The 25428-nt window shown below is 40.4% G+C and overlaps 1 protein-coding gene across 1 annotated transcript in view; it reads right to left on the reverse strand.

The window, feature by feature from the left end:
* Positions 1-1650: 1650 nt before the first annotated feature.
* The window catches only part of disp2 (dispatched homolog 2 (Drosophila)), a 31099-nt gene continuing 7321 nt past the window's right edge, over positions 1651-25428 (reverse strand). The window contains exons 2-9 of the mRNA XM_035384165.1: positions 23397-23504; positions 20726-21094; positions 20596-20625; positions 20075-20198; positions 18049-18176; positions 14570-14685; positions 9653-9750; positions 1651-6947 (exon numbers count right to left, since the gene is read on the reverse strand). Of these exons, the coding sequence (XP_035240056.1) occupies positions 3420-6947; positions 9653-9750; positions 14570-14685; positions 18049-18176; positions 20075-20198; positions 20596-20625; positions 20726-21094; positions 23397-23504 (4501 nt within the window). The 3' untranslated portion in view covers positions 1651-3419. The remainder of the gene's footprint in view (positions 6948-9652; positions 9751-14569; positions 14686-18048; positions 18177-20074; positions 20199-20595; positions 20626-20725; positions 21095-23396; positions 23505-25428) is intronic.

Below are 25428 nucleotides of genomic sequence, written 5' to 3' on the forward strand. Positions count from 1 at the left end.
AATTGACAAGACCCTTGCAAGCATTTCTGAAATACATACATACAGACCAAGCCACAACAGCTACAACTTCAGAATGTAATTTGTATCCAATATAAAAAAGTTTAGAATGATTTGGCACATGCACACACACATTCTTTTAACACAGATATACATATAATTACACCACAGAAGGACACAGCTCAACCACGTGTATTTAGCATATTTGCACCATACAATATTATTGGCAAATATTCTGTGCTGTTCCAGCACTATCTCACAGCACAGTAAACGGGTGTTGAATATAAGCTCTGAGAACTTAAAACTTACTTACACTCCTGTAATATTTAAAATCTATATCTGGTTGGTCTCACTTCTACATTATACATGTGAAGGGATGTTTTAAGTTGGTGCCAGATTTGAGGCACTCGTAAATATTGACTCTTAAGTTATCTGTCCTTACACAGCAGTTATTCAGAACCACAAGTCTTGCTTGACTTCTTATGGCTAGAATGTCAGCTTTAGCCAATTGTGATCCTATGTAATGTCATACCAGGAGAATTCTGAAGCCATTAGATATTAAAAATTATTGCTCATGCCTGAAAAACATGTTGAATATTTGTTTACCAACCTATGGTAGAGTGGTTTACATGTGTGGAAATGTATGATCAAAATATTTCATGTTTATGTATTTCTAACCATGGCTACAGACTAGCAGTAAAAACATGTACCGTATGTAAGTAATAAAAAATACCGAATAAGTAATTGCCATGACTGTCACAGTCTGCAGCCTGGAGACTAGAATGGTGTGCATGTCCTCCAGCCACACAACCACATTCTTAGCAGAATGAAGCACTGAGTGGAATACAATTTTTAAAGGTGGATAAACACTTATGTCACTGTGTCGTCTGCTGCAATCACCGACAGCAGTGCATGGAGGACACAAAGGGTGTTGATGTTTTGCATTTTGTGTCATAATTATTTAATATAAATAATAAGGGGTAGCCTTATGTAACATGCTTTAATTTGTGATTGGTTTTGTTATTCATCTGTCAGAAATACCTTAACAAAACGCAGTTTGGCTTTTCTTCCTAACAAAGGATATACAGTATTGCTGTGTTGTATTAATTTACAGAATGTTTTTTTCTCTCTCTCACACACACGCACACACATATGACTGAAGAGATGTGGATAGCAATTAAATAGTTTTTTAGGCATGTGGAACCCTCGTGTATGAAGCTCCAATCATTTCACATTGTGTAACAATGATATTTTGCTGTTTTCTGTTAGATTTGTCGCATAACAGGCTGAGCAGAGACATCTTGTAAGGGTTACTCACTCTCTCACAGCATGCCCACTTGCTGTTACTAATCTGTCCTAAATATCAGCCAGTACTTGTCACTGTCGTTTTTTAGCTAAATTTTACGGTCAGCATAAATACTGTTCATAAACACAAAATTTGAAATAAATTTAAGTGAATTATATATTTTTCCATTAAAAGTCAAATTTGGTCCATTCTTGATGGTACATTATCTGCTCCTCTGTGTTGACATAAGAAGCTGTGCCACAATTTTCAACCAAAGAATAACATTTGACATCATTTTTTGGAAAATAATCAGACATAATTAGAAACACATACAACTTCCAGAGGCATAATGTCAGTGCACAAGCTGCTTTTGTGTAATTCGAAGTTTTATTTCTTGTTTTAAGGCCACATATGGCCATGTCTCTGTATAACAACCTATTGTAAAGCCAGCAGGGCAGGTCATCAGAACCTTCTGTAAATATCTAAAATATCCTTAATTACACACAAAATCTGACCGGACCGATTGGAAATATACACTAAAATGAACTTACATAAAAACTTCACAAAAAGTGAATTATCCCTTTAACTGAACTGAACTAATCAGCATTGCTTCTGCGGGGCAATGCTCTTGTCTGAAAAGGACTACACTTTGCTTGTTATCCTCAGTGAAGCACTTCATATTTTACGTCGGTATTACCACCAGCAAGCCAAGTACTGACTGAGGCACTGAAGTTTCTACCCATAGATCAGTGACCATAAATCTGGTTTAGAGTATTCTTACATAAAAGAAATGTTTGTGTTGTAGTAGATTTCTGGATTCTGTGTCGGACATTTTACAGATCCACTTCCTGGTTAAAATATTCTGAAAGAAGTGCTTCCATGTTCCCGTACATTGCTATTGTTAAGTTGTCCAGGTTTGCTGAGACATATCAACTATGGTTAGAATTATTTCTGAAATAATGAAAGGACTCCGTGCTGTTCTTTAACATATACTACTGCGTAACAGTGTATGCTATTTTCTTACACTTTGTGTGATAACCAGTCTTCCCTGAATTAAATTAAATTCCTTTGCAAAACTTACAAAGTTCAATAAACAACTGAACAACATTAACAACTGAACACCATTGTTGTCTTGATACAAAAAAGATTTTGAAACTGGTAAAGGTTAAGGACAGGTAATCTTGTGATATATAATAATCTCTGGTTATGATCTGCAGTCCAGTGTTAGGACTTATAACCTATGAGCCGACATAACTAGGCTCATAGGTTTTACAATCTGTTTTTCTGTTCTGCATTTTGATCCTCCAACCATGTGATGCATATCAAGACAACTATTCAGTCTGATCTATTTTCTACTTGTGAGTTGCACTCATCATACAGTTAAACCAACAAGAATATGCAAAGCACAAATGTATGTGCTGCACTGGGGTAATTCAATACATCATTAAATGCAAGGACGATTAAATGCAAAACCAACTGCCAGAGGAATTCAATACACCATAAAATGTGAAAGGAATTCAATACACCACCAAATACAAATGTAATTCAATACATCGTCAAATTCAAAAATGTGAAAGGAAACAACACACTATCAAAACATCATTGCTGCTGCAGACTATTAGCTGTTATATACATTTTGTCTGAAATGTTTTAAGTGCCTCCATCTGTAGTCATGTGTCCTTCAATTGTGATGTCTACAGATATTTTGCAAGTGTGGTCAACAGTTATACAGCAGGTTTTGTTCAAATAAAGTATTCAAATTTTTAAGGGTTCTTTCTGGGTTCTGTTCCACAGGCACAATACAACTCCTACTGTAGATGTCTAGAGTGTGTGTCCGTTCTCAGGATGACCGTTGGAGGTTGTTAACAGTCAACAGCTATTGTAAAAGGGGTTAGGATGGAATTTGAATTATTAATTACACAGTGGCTAATTACACAGTGGATAGTTTGATAAATATCCATTCATTCAAATATGATGGTTATAGAGATGCTTGCTGAACAACAGGCAGGATGCATCTCAAGGAAAAGTATGAATGAATTAAAAGTGCCTGTTGGTCCTACTTAAAACATGGAACAGTAACGCCTTACAAGTGCAGAATGCCTCTTCAGTCTCAAGAACATATTATGGTCATTCATTATCAGCTTCCATCTCCACTCTGCCCCTCCCTCTTGATCCACACATCGGGCAAGCCTGGCTTGCTATTGGGCAGGATCACAGGTAAATCTCCCTGGCTGCTCCGTCCCTTACCAGTCCCTGAGCAAGCTGCCTCAAATACAGTTTCCCTCAGGGACAGACGTAAGGTATCCCTCTTACCATTCAAGTGGCCCGGTTCAGGCTCTCCTTCAACTTTATTGGGAGCCTGTGGGATTGAGGGTCCAGGCTCAATATCACTCAGGCAAGTCTCATTGGAGTCCTCCAGCCCATCAAAAGAGCTCTGAGACTGAGAAGACAAGAGATGTTGGTGGGGTTGGCACTTGAAGGGACTGCCAGTGGCTCCTTCTGTGGACAGTGAACGCCGGTGGCTGGTATCCAGAGGCTGGCTGCTGATAATGATGTCCTCCATGCTGGAAGAAGATGATAGGGAGACATTCCAATGTCTGATGCCACCTGACTGGCTCTGGCACCTCCTGCATAAGAGTCGCCCCTGGGTCAGGTCCGCTGTAGAAGTCATTGCTGGCCACAGGGTATTCTCCCTGTATGGTGATGAGGTCTGCAGGGCGGGGGGATTACAGCTGTTGAGGTGCCTGCAGGATGAGCCCTTGCTGGGGTTTTCCATGCTCTGCCTCTCCAAGTCTTTTCCAGGGCTCAGGCTGTGGAACTGGATTTCATCAGATAGGACTGAAGGCCTGTTGGACAGTTTGCTTGTGCATGTGCTGTTCTCAAAGCTGTCATTCAGCTGGCAGGCCAGTGGCTGAAGCTCATATTGTTCAGGCTCCCTCCCTCCCCGACCCTGTCTCTGCCTGTGTCTCTGTTGGCCTGGGCAGAGGTGATTTCCTCCACTGCCGCCTTTTCCATAACTCCTCTGGAGATGGGTCTTCCCCCCACAGCGAAAAGCCCCATTAGCTGCAGAGTCTGAGGATCCCGGTCTGGAAGCTGAGCAGGAGGACAGCATGTTTTCTGTCCCTTTCACTGTATATTGGCTAGTGGCTGGTGTGCACGGCCAGAGGATCTGTCCACAGTTTTTATCCGGCCCAAAGAAGCAGCAGAGGGACTGGAAGAAGAAGGTAGCAAAACAGCAGGCCACGCACTTCACCAGCAGCAGAAAGATACCCAGTTTGCGGAACAGCAGGGCAGTCGCGGGCAGCATGATGACACCAACACAGAAAAAGGATCCAGCTCCTATGGCCACAGGACAGCCCATCCTCTTCAGGGAGTGTGCCACTCGTCCCAGCCGGTCAGAGTGTGGAGCCAGGCTGTAGGAAATGCAGTAGTTAGCAGTGAAATCAACTGACAGTCCTGCAGCGGCCGATATGAAGAGAGCCTCAAGGCCAGTCAACTGCCACTCCAGCAGGACCAGGAGTCCAACGGTGACAAATACACTTCCTCCCACTGCGGCAGCGCCATAGATACTCAGCGGGATATTCCACGTTGTCAAGAGAAGCAGAACAAAAGTCAGAACCACAGAAAAGCCTGTGACTACTAAGGTCTCCGAGCTTAGGCATTGTTGGAGATCATAAAGCGCCAACTGGCTCACAAACCATCCTCTATGAAGTCCTAGAGGAGCCCCAGATATTTCTTTGTTAAACCACATCTCGATCTCATTGTAGAAGTCTGTGGTTTGGCTGAAGTTGAAACTATAAAGATGGGTGGTCTTAAACTCCATAACTAGCACAGCAATTTGACCTTCTGAGTCAAAATATGGCCCTGCAGTACTGGGCTGGTTCCCTCCTCCATGTTTCTCTGCAGCCATCATGCCCAGACAATGCTCAAAAACAGCTGAAGTGTAAGGGAAAGGAATATCGTTGCAGCAGAAAGTAAAAACATCATCACTCTCAGAGCAGCGTCTGATAGACACCCAGTGTATAAGCTGCTCCACAAAACAAATGTTGTCACCCCGCACCTCCTCCTTGGGTGATGAAGATGGCAATGAATAGAAGCTCTGGTTTTGAATTTTCCCACACAGCTCTCTCAACCACACTTGTGCCTCGGGCCTGCTCATGTTGAAGTGTGGGTCTAGCACTAAAGAGCCATTGCTTTTGGGGTTCAAGTGATCTCCATTATCAGTTGGAAGAACACCCCACACAAGGGTAATTGTCATGGGTTTGTCTTCCCCGCTTTTTTGGCGCTCAAACATGAACTGGTGCCGGTATTCCGCATCATACCTTTCAAAGGGGTGACTGGAGCGGAATAGCTGTGTGGCCTTGCTGTACAAGGCTGGAAGCTTCATGCCTGGGTCCACACAAGTGATGTAGGTTCCTCCCGTTGCCAGCACTGTAAACCAACATATCCAAATGTAGCGAAATTTCACCACTCCACATGGCAGAAGTTTTATGAATAGCAAGTCTGAAGTGTCGGCAAGTCCACGCTTCAACCCCCTAAGCTTTCGCACCATCATGAAGAGGCATCGTTTTCGTGAGCTTGTTTCCCAAAATCCGGCTGGACTCAGGGCACAGCAGGGCTTCCCTGCAGGAGCAGAGGGGCCAACTGACACAGCATAGCGCTCACGCAAAATCAGGGAACAAGGCAACCATACCATTGCCAGAAGTGTGCTTATTAAGGAGGCAGTGCCAAGATACACTGCAAAGCACCTAACGGCTGTGATACTGCTCATGTATCCTGAGTAGAAAGTAGCACTAGATGTCAGACCTGATGCTAATATCAAGTACCCTACTTCCTGAAGTACCCTGTTGACTCTCTTCTCCAGTGTGGCAGGGGGTTTCTGGGATAACTGGAGGCCCCAGAGGTCTATAAATGCAAACACCTGATTGGAACAATTCCCCAACAGGACTAAGACTGCAGCAAGGTTTAGGAAAGGGAAGAATGTGAGCTTAAAAGCCACTTTGTATAAGAAATATGAGGTCAGGAGAGAACCTATAATTGCTGCTAAAGACATTACTGACAGAAAAAAGGACCGAAGGTAAAGGGCCACAGTTAGGCACAGTATCACTATTGCTAATACTGGGTAGACTGAATCCCGAGCCAGGTAGTACTTGAGAAGTGTCCGTTTGATGCCTAAGTCCATTCCTGTGATAGTGGTATTCTTGTATGTGAGGTCACGGCCCTCCAAGTTGTCTAAGTATATTTTCATCATGGGATCGCCCTTTTCTACAGGTAGGAAGAGGAGGCTGTATTTGAGTGAGGGGACCTTGTAGACTATCGTCTGTGGCCCCAGGAAGTCCTTGTCGACCAGGTAATGGAGGATCTGGTAAACAGCACTTGAATGCTTGCACTGAGGTGGTACAGAAGCACAATGGCCCAGCTTTCCCCTCTTAGAACAGGATGGGGCCAGGCTTCCATCATGGTAGTAGGGGGCACACTGGCGAAGCAGATTCAGGCTGTTGGAGACCTGCTGGGCCGTCAGCCCCAGGCAGGAGGTTGCATTGCTCAGCACAGCCAGATAGTTCCCAAGAGACCAGCTAGGACAGCACTCTAGCCTTGCTGCAGTTCCTCCCATCTCCAGTTGGCCTTGCTTGCAGAGGTCTTGGAATTGTGCATGAGAGCGAATCTGGGAGCGAGAGAGAGAGAAGAGAGAGAAAGTGAGAGAGAGAGAGAGGTTTTATTTCACGTCTTCAATGTTTGATTCCTCACCAGCTATTAAAGGTCATCACCTATTTAATGAGCCAATGTGTTTTTCTATTCTTGTTGTTGATTTGTTTTATAGGCAGTCATTACTAGGGACTCTTCACCTATAAAAAATTATTATGGCATATATTCTGGTCAGATGATTAATATTTGATTAAATATACCTGAAAAGAATATGACATGTTCGCTTACATAATCGCTCCATAAGGGGATGACACGCTTAAATGCTCCATGAAAAATTATTTATTTCAAATTAAATAAAAATGACAATGTTTCGGCAACCGAGCCTTGGACTTCATGTGGGCACATAAATAAGTTCTCTGTATCACACATGACGCCTCAAGGAGGGACCTTTTGTATATGAATAGTGATATTATCATGATGAACATAATGTTGCCAAATGAACAGCACCAGAAAAAATATACAAAAAACAAAGAAGGAAATGAACTAGATAAATAAACTGTTGTAACAACCATACTTATACCGTACATTAGAAATGGGTACATTCAAAGGAATGGCCATCCATGTTAAAGCCATGCAAAAGTTTGTAGAAAATAAATACAACAACTTTCTCTGCAGTGAAGGACATTACCAATGTCTCTCCAAAGGGGAAACACCTTTATGATTCCCACATACCCGAAAGAGGAACATTCTGTGTAAGTTGATTAAAATAAACAGCAACTGGGCTCTTTTTATCCACTGTTCTAATGGTGCTGATTTCACTAATCCTGGTTTTTATATGGAATGCCTAAGAGTACAGTTTCCTTGTTATTATTGTGGCTCTATTTTGTGTTAATCAAAGCACTGACTGAAATGAAAAATCAGTTTCAAGAGAATAGCTGCAAACATGTCTGCATGTTTTTGCTATCTGACCACTTTTTATGGTTTAAATGCCCCTGAATCCCCCACTATTCTTATTTGCATTCAATCCAGTGAATATTTAACACCCTACAATCCATACTGTAATGCAAGTGTGAGCTTTTGTGATTGGAAAAAGGTATATTTCTCCCTGCTGGCGCACCATGTTTTTAAAGGACCTAATGCAGTGGTAATCCATTCAACAGTAAGCATATTTTCATCCAAATTATATTATGCAAATTATTTAAAATATTTTTTGTGATATATGTTAAATTAGACATTTCCATTCAGTTTTTCTTATTCTAAATTTCAAAATGTGCATGACGGAAACATGGCTACTGACTAAATGAAACCTACCCTACCACTCCCGAACATGCTTTAATGACAGATTGTTGTATACACTACCTTAATAATAATTCAGTTGTTTTCTTTTCAAATGTTCACCACAAGACATTAACCAGGTAATTTTTTGTCAAGGAATAATTTTATGGACAATTTCTTACATACGGCAATGCATTGCTGCCATAGTGAAAAATATTTTCTGCTCAGTTTCTTGTTATAATGAGAAACTTTTCTTATAATGGGACTTTTCTCATCAAAACAAGATCCCTTTCTCATGTTAATTACATTCCAACATGTCTTGTTATAACGAGAAAAGGATCTCATGAGAAAATTGAATATGTTATTATAATGAGAAAAGTATACTTCTCGTTATAACAAGATATCTACCTTGTTATAAGGAGACAGTATAGTGTATCAAGAATAATACATAGAATTTGCTCAGTGAGCACCAATAACTCCTGTGTATGACTTAAGTTTTACTTTAGTCTTGGGTTGAGACATGACGGCATTCTGTTATCCTTCAGCACTTTAGTTGCTATTGCGGTAAGTATGTGAACACTAAGAGAGATTCTGAAATATATGGGGCTCTTCACAAGAAAGAATCAGTCTGACCCTCGTGAAGTTACACTATTTCTCACAGGTTAGCTCGAGGGGCACAGAAGGCTGCATGGAATTCCAGCTGTTCTCGTTTCTTGTTGCGATAAGGCATAAAAATTTAGTTCTTATAACATGAAATAAGTTTTTTTCACTATAAGGTGATATTCAAGTTCAATTTTAAAAATTCATGTTACAATGAGATACTGAGCATAAAAATATTTTCTCACAGAGGCAGCAATGTGCTGTTGTAGTTACAAGCCCTTTCCAACACTGTAGTTGGAGAATGGAACTTTCCTAAGCTTGCATCTGCAGGTAGAACTGACCCGATTGGACATCAATTTTTAATAGTGCTGCCAGCATAGCATTTCATTTGCTGGGCAAAGCCAGTCACACTGCTGCCTCTGTTGCTACCTCATTATTCAGATGAATTCTCAATTTGGCAACTGCACTAGACAACACCAAACAGTACTCTCCTTTGCAGTGCTGAATAATAAATGAAACTGCAAGATTGTACAAGAGATTTATTTGATCAAGATCACATTTCCGAAAGGGTTTTATAATACAAAGCTGTTGTATTTTAGACTATCACGAAGCTTCTTGAAAAATACTTGACAGAAGGGTCTTTCTGGCTGGAAATATTCCTCTAGATCTGCCATATCTACGGTGGGACTAACCTTGCGTTAGTGAGTCATTCGCTCAATGGTGATGACACACATTCTTTCCATGTTGCGTACCCAGCAGCCTTTGCTTTTGTCCTGCTAAACCATAAAGTCTGCCCAGAGATGGAGGCCAGATGGCTGTACATCAGCTGGGTGGAGGCTGCAGACTCACCCTTGCCTGCTCCATCTCACACATGGAATGGATAGCCTTCAGGCTCCACAGACTGGCTGAATTTCCTGAGCGGAACACCAGCTGGGCGTAGTGCTCTCCTGCAGTATGAGAGAGAGGGTAGGGACAAACATGAACTGTCCATTCAGATAAAAGGGATGAAAATCAAAGGCACATTTTTTGTGATATTTATCTGAATTGATAATGAAGTAGCAATGATGTGATTTGCTTATTGTTTTCTTCTTTTTACACCTGGACAGTAGGGTTTGATTGCTTACTCTAGTCTAGCTTAACATATTGTTAATCTACTGTGAAGTGCTTTTTCACATTTTAGATCTGTTTTAGCTGTAACCCAGCTAACAGCAAACATTGCCATGACATAAGATAAGATTCAACATTCTGACAATGTTACAGCAGAACATTTTGATGGCAATGTTCATAAAATATTTTGAGGACGTTGTAGAGGACTCAGTTACAGTAAGTTTGTTAAAATAATGCCATTGTTACCTTATGTTAGAAAAGGTACGATCTGACTGCAACATCCTTACAATGTTTTTGTAACGTAATGTTACAAAATGTTTTTTCCAAGAACATTCCTGTAACGTTACATGTTAACACAGATGGAACATTCTGACTGCAGTATCTTTGTAACATTGTCAGGATGTTGTTGATGGCAGGTTACATTACATGTCAACAAAGATGGAATTTTCTGACGACAACACTTTTGTAACATTGCTGGGATGTTGTTGATGGCAGGTTACAAAATGTTTTTTCCAAGAACGTTCCTGTAATGTTACATGTTAACAAAGATGCAACATTCTGAAATTTTTTGAACATTGTCAAGAAGTTTTTGATGGCAGGTAATGAAATAGATTTTCCAAGGATGTTCAGGCTAAGATCTGAGTTCTGAGAACGATGGGCCTCATTCACCAATATCTTCCTAAGTTTTTTCTTAAATTTGTTGAGAAAGGTCCTAAGAAAAGTCTACGTCAGATTCATGATGTGTTCTTAAACCGCAGAATTGTTCGCACCCGTGTTCTTATAATGATGAATCCCATTGTCCTCGTAAATTGAAAGCGTGTGACAGTTGTTCCTAATTAGCATAGGTAAATGCCCCGCCAATCCCCATAAAAGGGCATGAGACTGCAGGGCCGTGTGCACACACAGAAATCACACACAGAAATTGAAAAGAAAAGTTGAGAGAGAAGTCAATGCCCAAACGAAAATCCAAAGACGGTGGAGCACCGGACTCCAAACGTAAGAAAAACTTCAGTAGTTCTGAAGTGGAGGTACTGCTGCAGGAAGTGAACAGCAAACGACCTGTCATATTTAGTAGCGTCAGTAGTGGATATAAAATAACACAAAAAAAGATGAACTTATTCAGTGAACGCTGTATCCGGAGAAGGGCGCACAACTGATGAAGTAAAATAAAAATGGTTTGATGTCAAATCTGAGGCAAAAAAAAGATGCCGGTGGGAGTGGGCGCAAGAAACTGCGTGTTATGCATTCAAACGACAAAGCGCTTCTCATCACATTAATACTGCTAATTAAATCAACCGGCAGTAAACTGCATAGGAGAAACTAACTGTTTCAACCCGTCGCTGCACAAAACATTTACTGCCATTTTGGTGTCATCCCCCTCTGATGCTGTCACCTGGTGCGGTCCGCACCCCCTGCACCCCCCTAGTGATGCTTCTGAATAAATGTTCTCTTCTTCAACATGTCCATGTGTTTAAAAAGTGTTACCTAAGTGCATAGTTTGTATTCAAAATTTAAACATTTGCTTCTGCAGTATAGACCAAACATTGCATAATTGAAACCCCCAAAAATAAAAGGTCACTACAATTGTTCGATTTTTATCATTTATTTACAGATGAACTCCCGCTGAGGCAACCACCCTCTGAGGTGGAACCTGGCACCTTAATGCTTTGTAAAATAATGAAAATAATTATTTAAAAAAAATATATATATATATATATTATAAATATAAAATATATATATAATAAATGATCAAAATATTATTGTAATTTAAACCCTATAATATTATACTGTAGAACTGAAGAAAACACAATAACCAGTTATTATGCACATACATGTCAGCACTCAAATGTGCGTAAGTGTGCTCTTGAGTGTGCGTAGATTCTGTTCTTACCTAAGAACAAATCCCAAATAAGAAAACATTGGTGAATGTCAGAATATTTGTGAAAACTGCGTAAATGGGTTTTAAGAAGAAAATTCTTCTTAAGAACGGTTGGTGAATGAGGCCCAATGTAATTTGGCTTTGCTTTAATCACAAGGATGTGAAACGTTGATATTATGAGGATGTAGTTGATACAGACATGTCAATCAAAAAGCGCTGCTGGTGGTGGTGGAAGGACTCATCAATCCTTGCTTAGCCAGATTCTTTACACACACTGTATCTGCCTTAATACAGTAAGAGAAATAACCCTGATATGACTTACTGCAATGTATTTTTATACAAATGTGATCATGTGGGGGAATAAATGATGGATAGATACTTAAAGAAAACTATAAGTGAAGTCAGCTGCTATTGTGTTAAAGGGAATATTACACCCAGGATCACTTTTTTAGCTGGAAACATCTTTGTATGCCTACTTTGTAATTAAACATTTTAATCCATGCCGTTATTTCAACATTTCTGGAATAATATCATTTAGCAGAAAAAATGGTAGAAAACGTTGTGGTGCTGCCCTCTAACATTTGAAAAATGATTTCTGCATTCTTTTCTGCTCTGGCCTCGCCCCAATCATGATATTAGAGTACCTCTTTGGAGGTGCTAAAACATTGTGTAGATGTCAATCAAGATATCCAGCCAGAATATGTGCCACTCACAACTTCGTCTATTTCCTTTTTAATATGAAGGAACACTGCCGACACCTGATTGGCTAGATTGGTTTCGGCCAACGTTCTTCAAACTAGAGAAACATGGCGGCCTGTTCATAAACTCTCATACTCCATCTACACAGTCCACTAACATATGTTTTTGAAAACATTTTAGGCTAGAAACCTGCCATGTAATTGCTGAATCTTTATTCATATCTGATCTTCAACGCCTAGTTTGACAGTTTGATCCGAGTATCATGAGCCAGGTGCAATTATGCTGTACAAATTCATTCACATTCAGAATGCTTTATGCAAATGAATGGGCACACCTACTCTACCCACCTCAGGATGCATGTTTCTAAATTGTGTCTTTAATGCTGGCTAGTTTCCTTGTCGGCCACTTAACTAATTATCTGTCAGCCCTCTGAGAATAAACTGACATTAGCTCAGTGGTACAACGGTTATCTGGTAACCACAAAGTTCCTGGTTCGATCCCTGGCCCCACTGGGCAAAAGTGCCCTTGAGCAAGATATCTAATGCCCAATTTCTCCCGATGAACTGGTTGAGTGTTGTAGTCTGTATTCCCGGTCACTTGTCTCCCCAGTACTGTCTCTGTGTCTGTGTTCCCTGAGCTGCTTCACTCCCCTGTACTTGTGTGATTTCACTATTCGGGTGGTTCCGGGTTTTCGTGGTTTCCCCCCTTCTTTCCAGTCTCGCTTTACTTACTTCCTGCTTATTTCTAGTTTTACTAATTTCTACTAATCCCTACTAACTTATAGATTGTAAAGTACTAACCTCACTAATATACTAACATGTGAATATTACTAATGGACTAACACACACTAGTTTTGGGTTTTTGATAGTTTAGATCACTATACTAATACATTAACCAGTCTCCCCTTTTCCATGCTGCGCTGTAGCTCCGCCCCTTTTCTTTCTAGCCTGCTCTAACGCTGAGTTCTGCAATTGCCTGCACCTGTCTCTTGCTCTAACTGCACCTCTCTCTCTCTGCACGTGTTTTACCTGCTTCACCCAGGCCGTCTATTATCATTGTTGTCTATGTGATTCCAGTCTGCGTTTTGTCAGTCCCGTCATTGAATTAGTTTTCCTAATGTCCTTCACCTGGATGTCGTTTGTTACTCCTCCCTCACTCACTTAACCCCTCCTTGATTGTTACCTTCCCTAGTGTATAAATGTCAGTCTTTTCCACCAGCTCAGAGTCAGAACGTTGATTGTGCCAATTGTTAGTAAGCCTTTGTCTATCGAGATTCCTGCGACACCCCTTTGCCCATCGAGATTCCTGCGACACCCCTTTGCCCGACTTCGAGTTTGCCTGCCCCTTTTGGTTTTGTTTGCTTCTGGTTTGACCTTCGCTTTGCCTTGACTTCTCTTTTGCCTGTCCCTTTGTACCTTCGCCATTCTGATCTCCTGGTTTTTGATTTTTTGCCTGTCTTTTCACTATTCTTTTGGAAACTCGATTCGGCACCTTCCTCTCTCTGATTACCTGGCTTCGAACCTCGGACTGATTAAAGACAACGTTTTTTGGATTTCCCTGGTCTGCGTGTGGGTCCTTACTCAGAACATATCAGTTGAGGCCTTACATGGCTGCCTTTGACTTTGTGAACCGCTTTGTGTAGTCACGGGGCACTAAGAATGTTCTGTCAAAACATTTCAAGAAAGTTTTCAAAGAATGTTATCAAAAATTTGGAAAAAATGTTCTGGGAACATTTAAAAAAAACTTTTATAAAAAATTTTTTTTTTTATAAAAACCTTCTAAGAATGTTGCGTCAAAACGTTCCAAGAATATTTTCAAAGAATGTTCTTATGTTCTTATGAATTTTGAAAAAAAAAAAAAAAGATTTTAAAGTTCAGGAAACATTTTAAAAGACTTGCAAAAAATGCCATTTCAAACTATTGTTCCTCTAACCTAACAAGAATGATAAAAGATATACCATAAAAGGCCCCCAAACCCAGTATAAAAAAATAAGATGAAAATTAAATGAAGAGGCCCTTAAACTAGGGAACTGATTTGCTGATTGACCAACAGAACCCACTGGCCGTCTTTGGATGAATCACCTGGAGAATCACAAAAGAAGGTGTCCTGAACCAGGTCCCAGTTCACCATTCTCCTGGGTCGGATCCTGGTAGTCTGCTGGCTCCCACTGATGTCTCCTCCGTTGCGATCCACATAGCTGCACATAGGGAAACAACTTACATAGGTTACACTCACCCAGATAGTATGACTGATGGATATTACCACAAGATTGTCACCTGTCAATCTCATTCAGTTAAAGGATAACTTCAGTTTTTTTTTGTTTTTTTTTTTTACTTGGATGCATTTTCCCAAACTATTTCCACCATGCTGGTAAGTAATGATAATAGTATTGACATGTCTTTTATTGTGGATCTTGGGTCACCAAGAGAACTGCCCCACTCTGCTTTGCAAGGAAGTCTATTGGGGTCATGCAAAATCCTTGAAACGCCCATAAAACAACTTCCCACAAAATAATATTGCATAGGCTGAACGGGGTCATTCATTTGCGTAATTTCCATTAGACCGTTACTAAGCATTTGGTGTTTCAGTTGACAGACTAATTTTTAGCAGAAGATTACATTGTTCTTGGTGAGAACTACGGCAAGTATAAAAGCATGCCATGTGCCAACAAGCACATTGTAAGTTATTGTTGGGAATAACTCTACCAACACACCCCCTGTGTGAATAAATACAGCCTGCCGCAGCGCAAGTAAGGAAGTGTTTCTACTGTGCAAAAAAGTATTGAAAATGAACATTACTATTAAAGTTTGATAAAATAAATGCTCCCAGTCACCTAAATACATTTGTATGTATTAATCAAGCTTTTAATTGTTTTGGCTCTGTACTCCAGGAACTGAAGCAGTGAATATGATGTTAAAGTGCAGTCTGCCCGTTGTAATTTCAGGCTATTTACATTCATACTGGGTGAACGGTGTAGGAATCACAGCCCTTCTTCACATTATTCCCCCAAATTAGCGGACCAAAAGAAGTTGGACAAATTAACAATTTTAAATAAAGTTATCATACATAGTACTTGATTGCAAATCCTTTAATACTGCCAGAAGTCTGCAACCCACAGACATCACCAGACACTGGGTATCTTCTGTGGTGATGCTCTGCCAGGCCTGTACTGCAGGTCATTGTCCTGTGTGCCCTGTGTCCTGTGTGTGTCATTGTCCTGCTGCAAGGCTAAGCACTGTCCAATAAGTTGTGAGGTACTTGGTTAGATATGATAAGATGTTTATGTACACTTCAAAATCCATCCTGCTGCTGCTGTCAGTAGTCACATCATCTATATATAAGGGCTGTCAAATACTTAAGGTTAGTCAGTTGATTAGAAAAACTAATCACAGCGTTCAACCCTAATCACATTCATCAACGCTGTGATGAATTGAACTTAATCTCAATTTTGCTCAAATGAAGCTCGATTTACAGACTTATTTTAAGGGTAAAGATACACATAAATAAGTATAATGTAAACCAAATAATATTGTATAGCTAATATCAAGTAGCTAATATTGTATAATCTTAGCTAATATCAAGATCAATACTGAATGTAAGGCCTATAGCCTAATTGAGACTGACCAATGTCGTGCCTTTTTTTCCACTGAGTGTTTTAGTTAGACAAAAAAGTCTCTTCATAGGGGTAGACAAATTGGTAGTCCAGATGCCCATAACCATTCTAAGCAAGAGTGAACATACTGAAATGACTATATGCCAAGGACAACAACAACGCCATTACTGGAAAAAAAACCTGAAATCTGTCTCAGAAAGAGTTTAAAAAATATTTAAGTGACCTTTTATGGTCAGATGACAGAAAGTTGATACTTTTGTCAAAAAGAAAAGTTAATGCAAACCCAATGCTGGCAGGCCAGCTTGTGGAGTGACCGGGAGATTTATCTATGTTAGCCAAATATATAGCCACTAATGTTATAGCTAATCAGCCACTTACTTGTAACCCCAAAACAACATTGGAACTGTCATATAAGCATACATTCTGTGCTCTGTCAACGTCATTTTTAGGTGCTACACCAGGATTGTATCATCTTCATACTATGAAGGTAGCTGAAAGCTACGCCACAGTAATGGGTCAGTCAAGTTTACAGCAGGAACAAACTACCTGAACAAATGTCCTGTATTTGTAGTCCATTCGTATGTATTCGCTTTTTACTCCATACTATGGAATTCCAGTGTTTTGCTGCATGTGCTCCACCAGCCTAAAGTTGGAGAAGAGTCCTTACCTTACCCCCCTTCTCCTGTTTCAGAGACAGCTGAAGAGGGGGGTGTATTTTGATTATAGGCAAGGGGATGGTCTGTGGTACCATCAACAGGGCATCCATCTCATGGTTTTTGGCTATTTTTGAATTTGGCTAAGCTATGAAGTGAAGGTAGAATGCTGAAAAAACGGATCATTCAGATGATGACAAGCCCCTTAATCATCTTTGTTTTATATATTTATTTTTAATAGAAATATGGTGACAAAATCCCTAATTTTGCTAGGTCAGCCCCCAGATTTATGGCAAATATGCTGGTGTTCCATCAAAAACAACAGTCTCAGTTTGTGGCTTTTGTTCAACACTTGTCTTTTCACCCTAAATATGAGCAAATTAAATTTGGTGTACCAAATAAATATTTTCTTTTTTTATATATTTCAGTAGCATGACAGTGAAGAATTAATATTGGTCTATATATTGTATGTTTTTCAACTGTATGCCTGTAATATCTTAAATCTGCCTGCAAATGTATGCATAGGAAAGAAAAACAGACCAGGTGCACAAAACACAAAACATGTTTTAGTTCTTAATAGATGCACTGCTTTTGCTGCCAATGTAGTACATCTGATTAATCATAGTGAGAGTGTTTCAACTCAGACTGAGGGCTGTTCAGAAACTATTTAATTTGCTTGTAGGTAATAGGCTTACTGAATTTTTATAAGCTAGTTATCAATAACTAGCTAAGGTAACTTTTTTTTAAATCTCAGTGTAGAGCAAAGTAGAAAGCTAAACCCTGAATTTAGTTTAGTATATGGAACAATGGCTTTGGTGAGTATATACATTGGACACCGTTTTACCCAGAATTACAGGACATTCTACACAGAACCCATGCCCACATCTACTGTTGAGTCAAATTATGTTTATGCTTAAGACATGAATATTCCACTTTAGAATCAGCTTTCAGCACACCTATGGCCATATTCATCAGCCAGGCCCAGATGCCTGGAGTCGTCTGTGGTCACAGTAAAGTAGATGCTTCACAAGCTAAAATGTCACAGATGAATACACCACATTCTGAACCTCTGCTCATCAACAGCTGGAGCGGAAACTGAAAGAGCTGAGCATTAAAAGGCTTCTCTCAGGTGGTTTTGTTTTAAGGTTTAGACTTAACAGCATTGGTAATTGGTCATGTTTCAGTGCATGATTACATAATCTGGCATGAGTGTGTGTATGTAATTAGGCAGCCTGTGTGTTATACATGTGACAGGGATGTTCTCTGCCTATAATGACCAGAGGCTGCTCCTTACCCATCTACAGCCCTGTCTGTAAGTTGTGGTGGTGATGGAGACAGTGCTTTTCCAGGACCCATGTTCAGCTGTAATTTGGCCCAGGCAGACAATCGGTTCCCGATGCTGGTCCCACGAGGCTCAAATCCCTACAACAGTGCATAGCAAATTCACACATCTTCTCCCTCTGCCCTCCCACACAGTTCCATCTCAGCTACACAATACGTTGTCTTAATTAGCAAAATAGTGTTATGTGAGGAATAAAGGCTGTTTTTAGATTGTTCATGCCTTGAGTGAATTTTATCGTGTTCAACCAAATTTAGGTGAATTGTCCCCAGGGAGATCATCTCAGGTGATTGGCATTAGTGCTCATTTAGGGAAAATGATTTGCTGAGGGATTTAAAAGGGGGTTTAAATCTGTGAAGCTATACACAGCTGGCTTTGATCCTCCCTCTCAAGATTCAATCATACACACTTAAAATGCTGGTTGAAGGGCATAAGCGGCTCAGTCAAACCAGACTTAAGTTGTTTTGGATTCAATCAAGCAAACCATACAGCACTTCAAGACAGGAAACAGGACAAGGTATGGCCTGAAAATTGCCTGGACTGGAGGTGGGAGATTTTTTAAAGAGCAAGTGAAATGTACACATATTTTTATATTTAATATTGGTAGGGAAATAAATATTGGTAAGTCGAAATAAGTTGTTCACAGTAAAAGCTATTAATTATATGGTAAAAGAATGAATTATTCAAAAGTTGTTGGGTTATGGTGAAATAGATGAATGGCTTGGCAGGTATTTGGTGTCACTCCGATGTGTTAAATGATGATAAAGGAGTTCAAATTTCTAGCAGATGTCAGTCATACGGTACCCATACTGTAGTTTGTCCCTGGATAAAATGGTTAGCAGTTACAGTACATCTTGGTAAAAATGCACACTGGAACTCAAGTTGCTTCCTTCTAGCTAAAGTGTTCATTCTGGCTTCTGGCACTAGAGTAATTATTTCGTTCCTTGTAGCACCACATTAAAATAAAGTTTATTTTTTCACAACACAAATACAAGTTGCTCATCTCATTTTTATATAGTGTTAAAGCAATAAATCCATAAAGCAATGATCTTGGACTACGGTGAGAAGATATTTAACACTCAAAACCTGGACAGAAAACAAGTCAACAAGTTTCTTTTGACATTGTTGTGAAGCAGAATAGGCTGTTTTAGATTCTGCTTTTGCAACAGCCAATATAAGGGCACCAGCTGACATGGACAGCTATCACCCTAAGATGCAGTTTTTTTTCTGTTGCCTTTGTAGGAACAAAACAGAAACTTCAGCATATAAATTCGTCTAAGCCTACATGAAGATAAAACACTTTAGAAATAGCTTAAAAACAATGGCAGCTACTGCAGTTGGAAAAATGCAAGTAACTAAACAATCTATATGGTGTTTTGGTGTCTGTTCATACATGTATAAGTCATACATCTTCAAATGAACAACCTCACTTGCATGGCTCCAGGTACAGGTCTGTCAATAACAAAATACCTTGCTGGAAGTAAATGAAACCATTTGCATTTAACTGCAAAACCCCCCGCTTCCCTACATTGTATAGAGATAGTGCAAGCAAAGTAGTCTTTATTGAGATAAAGATTAATCCGGAGGGTTTTACTGAATTTCATGTACCCATAAACAACATCATTGACAGACCTTAAAGACTAACACAATTATATCAATGCAAAGCGTGTGTGACAATGTCTCATTATATACAGAATTACAGTTAATCATCCTTTTGCAGGGATCGGTCTCTAAAATGGGGCAATCTGTGATTGTCGATTAGGCTGGAGTAATTGCTTTCTAAACAATGCACTTACATTAATGAACCACAAGTGGGCTGTTGCAGTTGGGTACACATCTGCAGGATTTATTTGACCCATAATGGATTTTTAAGAGGAAAATACATTTTGGGAATGTATTGTGTGAGAGAAGGAACAAATGACTGAGGGTTTTGCACAGAGGGTGAAGAAGCTATGGAGGAAAAGGAAGGAAGGAGACTCACCAGCAGGGGGTCTGAGAAATCTGGCAGGGGACCAATGAGAATCCCAGCTAAGGAGCAGCCAAAGAGGACCAGGGCACACGTAACCAGCACGGCCATTGGGAATTCCACTATCAGCTGTGAGTAACTGACGCACAATTATGAAAGGTGTATATAAACATATTTGCATAATGAACACAATGGTATGACACAGGCCACAAATGATATGTATGCAATAACTAAATGATGAAAATAGTTTTATGAAAAAAGTTATCCTCAATGAAATGTAATATTAGTCCACCATTGATGGTTAATTAGGTTCCCCTGCTTTCTGATTTATATTTAATTACCAACAACAAATTCTGACCAACACAGTTTTAATTTTTCTTGTTAATGAACAACAACAAATGGACTGAATAGCCCCTGTAATGTCATATATGCAGAATTCAAAATATCTCAGTAAAAATATTCTAAACTAATGATCAAGACCTGCAGCACTCGATTTCTAGGAATTTTTCCAACATTACTGCCTTGGAATCACTGACCTTCGAGGAATCCTGTGGAGTCCCTCATGCCTAAAATATGAAAATAAGTCACATAATTAGACTGACATTGTGATGACATTCTGGTGACAAGTAGAGATATGAATCATGAAATAGTTGGGTGAATATGTACCTCACTGTTACAATATGATGTTGGACTGGTTGGTGAACTCCATCGTCATATGATCCCTGTAGCCAGTGGCACTGTACAGAGTCATGGCATGACGGCATGTGGGAGGGGCCACGGCTCTGGGTGGTTTTGGCTGAGCTGGATGAGCAGTCTGGGTGGGGGCTGGCCGTGGCAGGAAAGGTGCCGGGACAGGGGCTGTCCGTAGTTGGCTGATGGTTCCTGCAGCAGTGACATCGCTTCAGGTGCGGGGAGAGATGAGGGCAGTCCATGGGCACCTGGTGGTAGAGCTGGGAAGGGGAGGAAGTCCTATGGAGGTCTTCCAAATCCGGGCTGTCAGGGGGACACAGCGACACCTCCGGTATCTCATGGAAACTGAATGTAAAATAGTTGTAGAGGAAATATTTTACATTTTTTGTATGTTGCTTTCACAAAAGTCAAATCTCCTTGGTTTATACTGAAGATTAAGATGAAACCTAGCCTCATCTTGTAGGCTTCTAGCTATTCATCGTCAGCCTGTTTGACAAATGTATGCTAAACTGGATAGAACCAGAGTAATTCAGGGAGGGTAATTGCTCATCCAATAAACAGAATCATCCAAGAAACAGATGACATTATCTTTTGTATTTTCCAAATAAAAGAAATTACATTTTTCTTTTCTTCTTTTCAACCTGGGTCTTATTTCCATAGTATTTTCCATAATTACTATTGGTTCTGATAGTATATTATGCACCTGCAGCAATTAAGAGGTTTTTGTTTTTTTAGCAGTTTTTTTCAACATGTCACCAACTTCACAATGGTGTCTATGGGGCATGTCAAAATATCAGTTCAATTTATCTCAAACATTACCTCAGCACTGCACCAGAGCCCCATCCTCTCCCATACTGTGCTCAGGTACAGCACTGCACCAGAGTCCACATCCTCTCCCATACTGTGCTCAGGTACAGCACTGCACCAGAGTCCCATTCTCTCCCATACTGCGCTCAGGTACAGCACTGCACCACAGCCCCATCCTCTCCCATACTGTGCTCAGGTACACTAGTGCACCAGAGCCCCATTCTCTCCCATACTGTGCTCAGGTACAGCACTGCACCAGAGCCCCATCCTCTCCCATACTGTGCTCAGGTACAGCACTGCACCAGAGTCCACATCCTCTCCCATACTGTGCTCAGGTACAGCACTGCACCAGAGTCCCATTCTCTCCCATACTGTGCTCAGGTACAGCACTGCACCAGAGCCTCATCCTCTCCCATACTGTGCTCAGGTACAGCACTGCACCAGAGTCCCATTCTCTCCCATACTGTGCTCAGGTACAGCACTGCACCAGAGTCCCATTCTCTCCCATACTGTGCTCAGGTACAGCACTGCACCAGAGTCCCATTCTCTCCCATACTGTGCTCAGGTACAGCACTGCACCAGAGTCCACATTCTCTCCCATACTGTGCTCAGGTACAGCACTGCACCAGAGCCCCATTCTCTCCCATACTGTGCTCAGGTACAGCACTGCACCAGAGCCCCATCCTCTCCCATACTGTGCTCAGGTACACTAGTGCAGCAGAGCCCCATTCTCTCCCATACTGTGCTCAGGTACACTAGTGCAGCAGAGCCCCATTCTCTCCCATACTGTGCTCAGGTACAGTAGTGCACCAGAGCTGCCTCACACTTTGGGACAAGTAGCTGGGCCCACTGCAGGAGTAATGGATGACCCAACTGCTGACTCAAACAGACCAGGCCATCTGGGGACATGGAGGTTCCTTACAGCCTCACTTACCTTCTCTTCAGCCTCACAATCCTCAAAACTTTCTCCCTGTTCCTGTCCCTGCAGAGTTTCCTGACCTTTTTGTGTTGCTTTCCTGCATCATATCCTTTGAAACGTTATTCTTTGAATTTTTTATATTCCATTGAAAATGTTCATTGAATTCTTTACATGATATAATTACATTATTTACATATTAGTGTTATTATCATTTGTGTGAGAAATTAAATTTATATTTGTATATATTTATTGTATTAAATGAACATTGTTCAGTCTATATACAGACAAGTGACAAATTAAAGGAAAAACCTAAATAAATGAGTGGATGAACATAATGAATATAATGAATGCAGATGCTTCCATACAGGTGTACTGCATGATACAATTAAGCAATTAACATCCTATTATGCTCTGTGGCATATATTGAAGTGTTGAGCAGGCCCAGTTGACCTCCATTTTGGATCAAGATGGCAAGAGGAAAAATCCAAGTGACTTTGAAAAAGGTTTCATTATTGGGGCACGGATGGCAGGAGCTTCAATTACAAAGACTGCTCAACTGGCTAGTGTTTCAATTGGAACAGTGACTAAAGTGATATCTGCATTTACGTCTGTGGGAAAAACATCAGTAAATAGGGTCGGACATTGTCTTTGAAAGTGCAGGTTTGATGACCGTGATGCTCATGCATTAGTACAATATGTTAGGAAAAACAGAAGAAAAACTCATGTGTCGGCAAGAACAGTCCATCAACAAGTACATAGAAAGGGATATTATAGTAGGGGTGTGGTCCATAAATCCCTCATTACAATGACAAATGCACTTTTGTAAAAAAACAAAGAAAAAGGGATATGGTCAGATGAGTCATCCTTCACCATATTGTGCACAAGTGAATGTGTGGTATACACTAAAAAAATGATACAGACCTGAATGCTTGATCCCTAGAGTGAGGGGGTCCGGTGGCTGTGTTATGCTGTGGGGGGAATTTTCCCAGCATGGTTTGGGTCCACTTGTCCCCTTGGAGGGAAGGATCACTACAAATCAATACAAAGATATGGTATGATGAAACATTTCTATCCTGATGGGAGTGGTTTCTTCCAGGATGTTAATGCCCCTATCCAAATGATGTGAATCATAGGCTAGAGATTTTGATTTTGGACCTACGTGTTAGACAGTGCTCTCCACCACCATCATCAGTACACCAAATGAGGAAATATCTTTTGGAAGAATGGTGTTCCATCCCTCCAGTAAAGTTCCAGAGACTTGTAGGCTTGTGGTAGCCCAACACCTTACTAAGACACTTGTTGGTTTGTCCTTTAATTTGTTGCCCATTTGCAAAATCATGACAGTTTCTATTGTTATGAAAAGGCTTAGGCACACACACACTGAATGTGTTTTAACTGATTCATCTTGTGCATTAGCACACCCATATTTGTATGTTTCATATATGTTTTCAAATTGAAAAAAGGAAGATGATTTTGCCCATAATTTTAATGATTTGTCTGACACATTGGGCTTTAAAAACAAATCTGAGTAAAAACTCTGAATGCCTCATGAATAGTGCAATCCATTGTAAGTTTTTAATGGACAATGAAGCAACTTTCTACCAACTGTATTACTTTCATCTCTGTTGTAAGATAACACATTGCCAATGTTTTCTTATGTTTTCTTATGAGTTTCTTACATATCTAACATTCCAATTTGTATAGGCCCTGACTGAAAAGCTCTATCAAAACTGCTCTGTGGGTAACAGAATTAAACTTTCCAGGAGACAGATTTTTTCCCTGGGGCTCTGTTTAATTATCTGTTTAATTAATCTGTTGTACATTTGCCATTTGTACATGATAACATTTCCTGCTCAATAAATTGCTGTCAATCAGTAAAATCAGAAGACTGTCCCCAGGCAATGAAAGCGCTCTTCAGGAAGCTGTTCCCAGCACCTGTCAGTTTTCCAAGGCGGCTTTGGCCGAGTGTTGGCACAGCTTGCGACAGACGAACACCGCATTCTGTAATTTGGCATCGCTACAACCTCTGTACAAATTCACAGCAAGCTACTGACTGCACCCAGCCACACAGCACAACCGCCCTGAAACTGCATACCACTGATCCATCGGAATGTAGGGGCCTGCTGGGTGGCTCATCCCGTTAAGGCACTATTCCACTGCATAAACAGGTGGCAAGTTTGGTTTTAATTCTGGACTCTTCCAGTGTTGATTGTGCCTGGCATCCCCACAGGTACCATCAGCCAGGGAGGGAGCGATTCATTTGACTGGGTTTAACATGCTCACTGGTTAATCAGACACCCAGTCTGCTAGCTTAAAGCAAATTTTAAATATTGCAGTTTTCACGTAATAATAGACTAGTCAACTATTAACAACTTTGTGGCACAGTTAACAGAAAATTGAAAACTGCTACATTTCAACACTGCTTCTCTGATCTGTGTCTGGTTTACAGGATGGTGTGGGCATCCCATTGATATGCAAGTGAGTTAAAGATGGCACAAACAATCGTGCATGGTTGTGGCTGCTAGGTTGCACTGTACTTGTCTGCAACCAATGAAACAAAATGTTGCATAATGACGTGTTGAGAATCAGACTCCAAACTCATTTCAGTGAATTATGCAGTTCAAGGTAATAATCCCTCATCTTCAAAGGAAATAATTATGTGAAAATACTGCTGTAGTAATACCAGGGGCATGATATATAAGCAATTTTTGTGAAGTTGTTAGAGCATTAAGGCTATAATAATATATTTCCTGTTGGTAAAACAGTTGTAATAGCAATAGGGTTTTGGATTTTTGTACTGTCCCACATAGAGAAGCAAACCTTATGCCAAGAAGCAGCCACCCATCAGAACCCACATGGTAACACAGATTAGGGCTCAGTCTAATAAACCATATGCCCACCTCCCTATACAGGTGGAATATGAAAATAAAACAGTTGCGGGGGGAAAGCAGAA

The sequence above is a fragment of the Anguilla anguilla genome, chromosome 1 (genome assembly GCF_013347855.1).
Source record: "Anguilla anguilla isolate fAngAng1 chromosome 1, fAngAng1.pri, whole genome shotgun sequence".
Classification (NCBI taxonomy): Eukaryota; Metazoa; Chordata; class Actinopteri; order Anguilliformes; family Anguillidae; genus Anguilla; species Anguilla anguilla.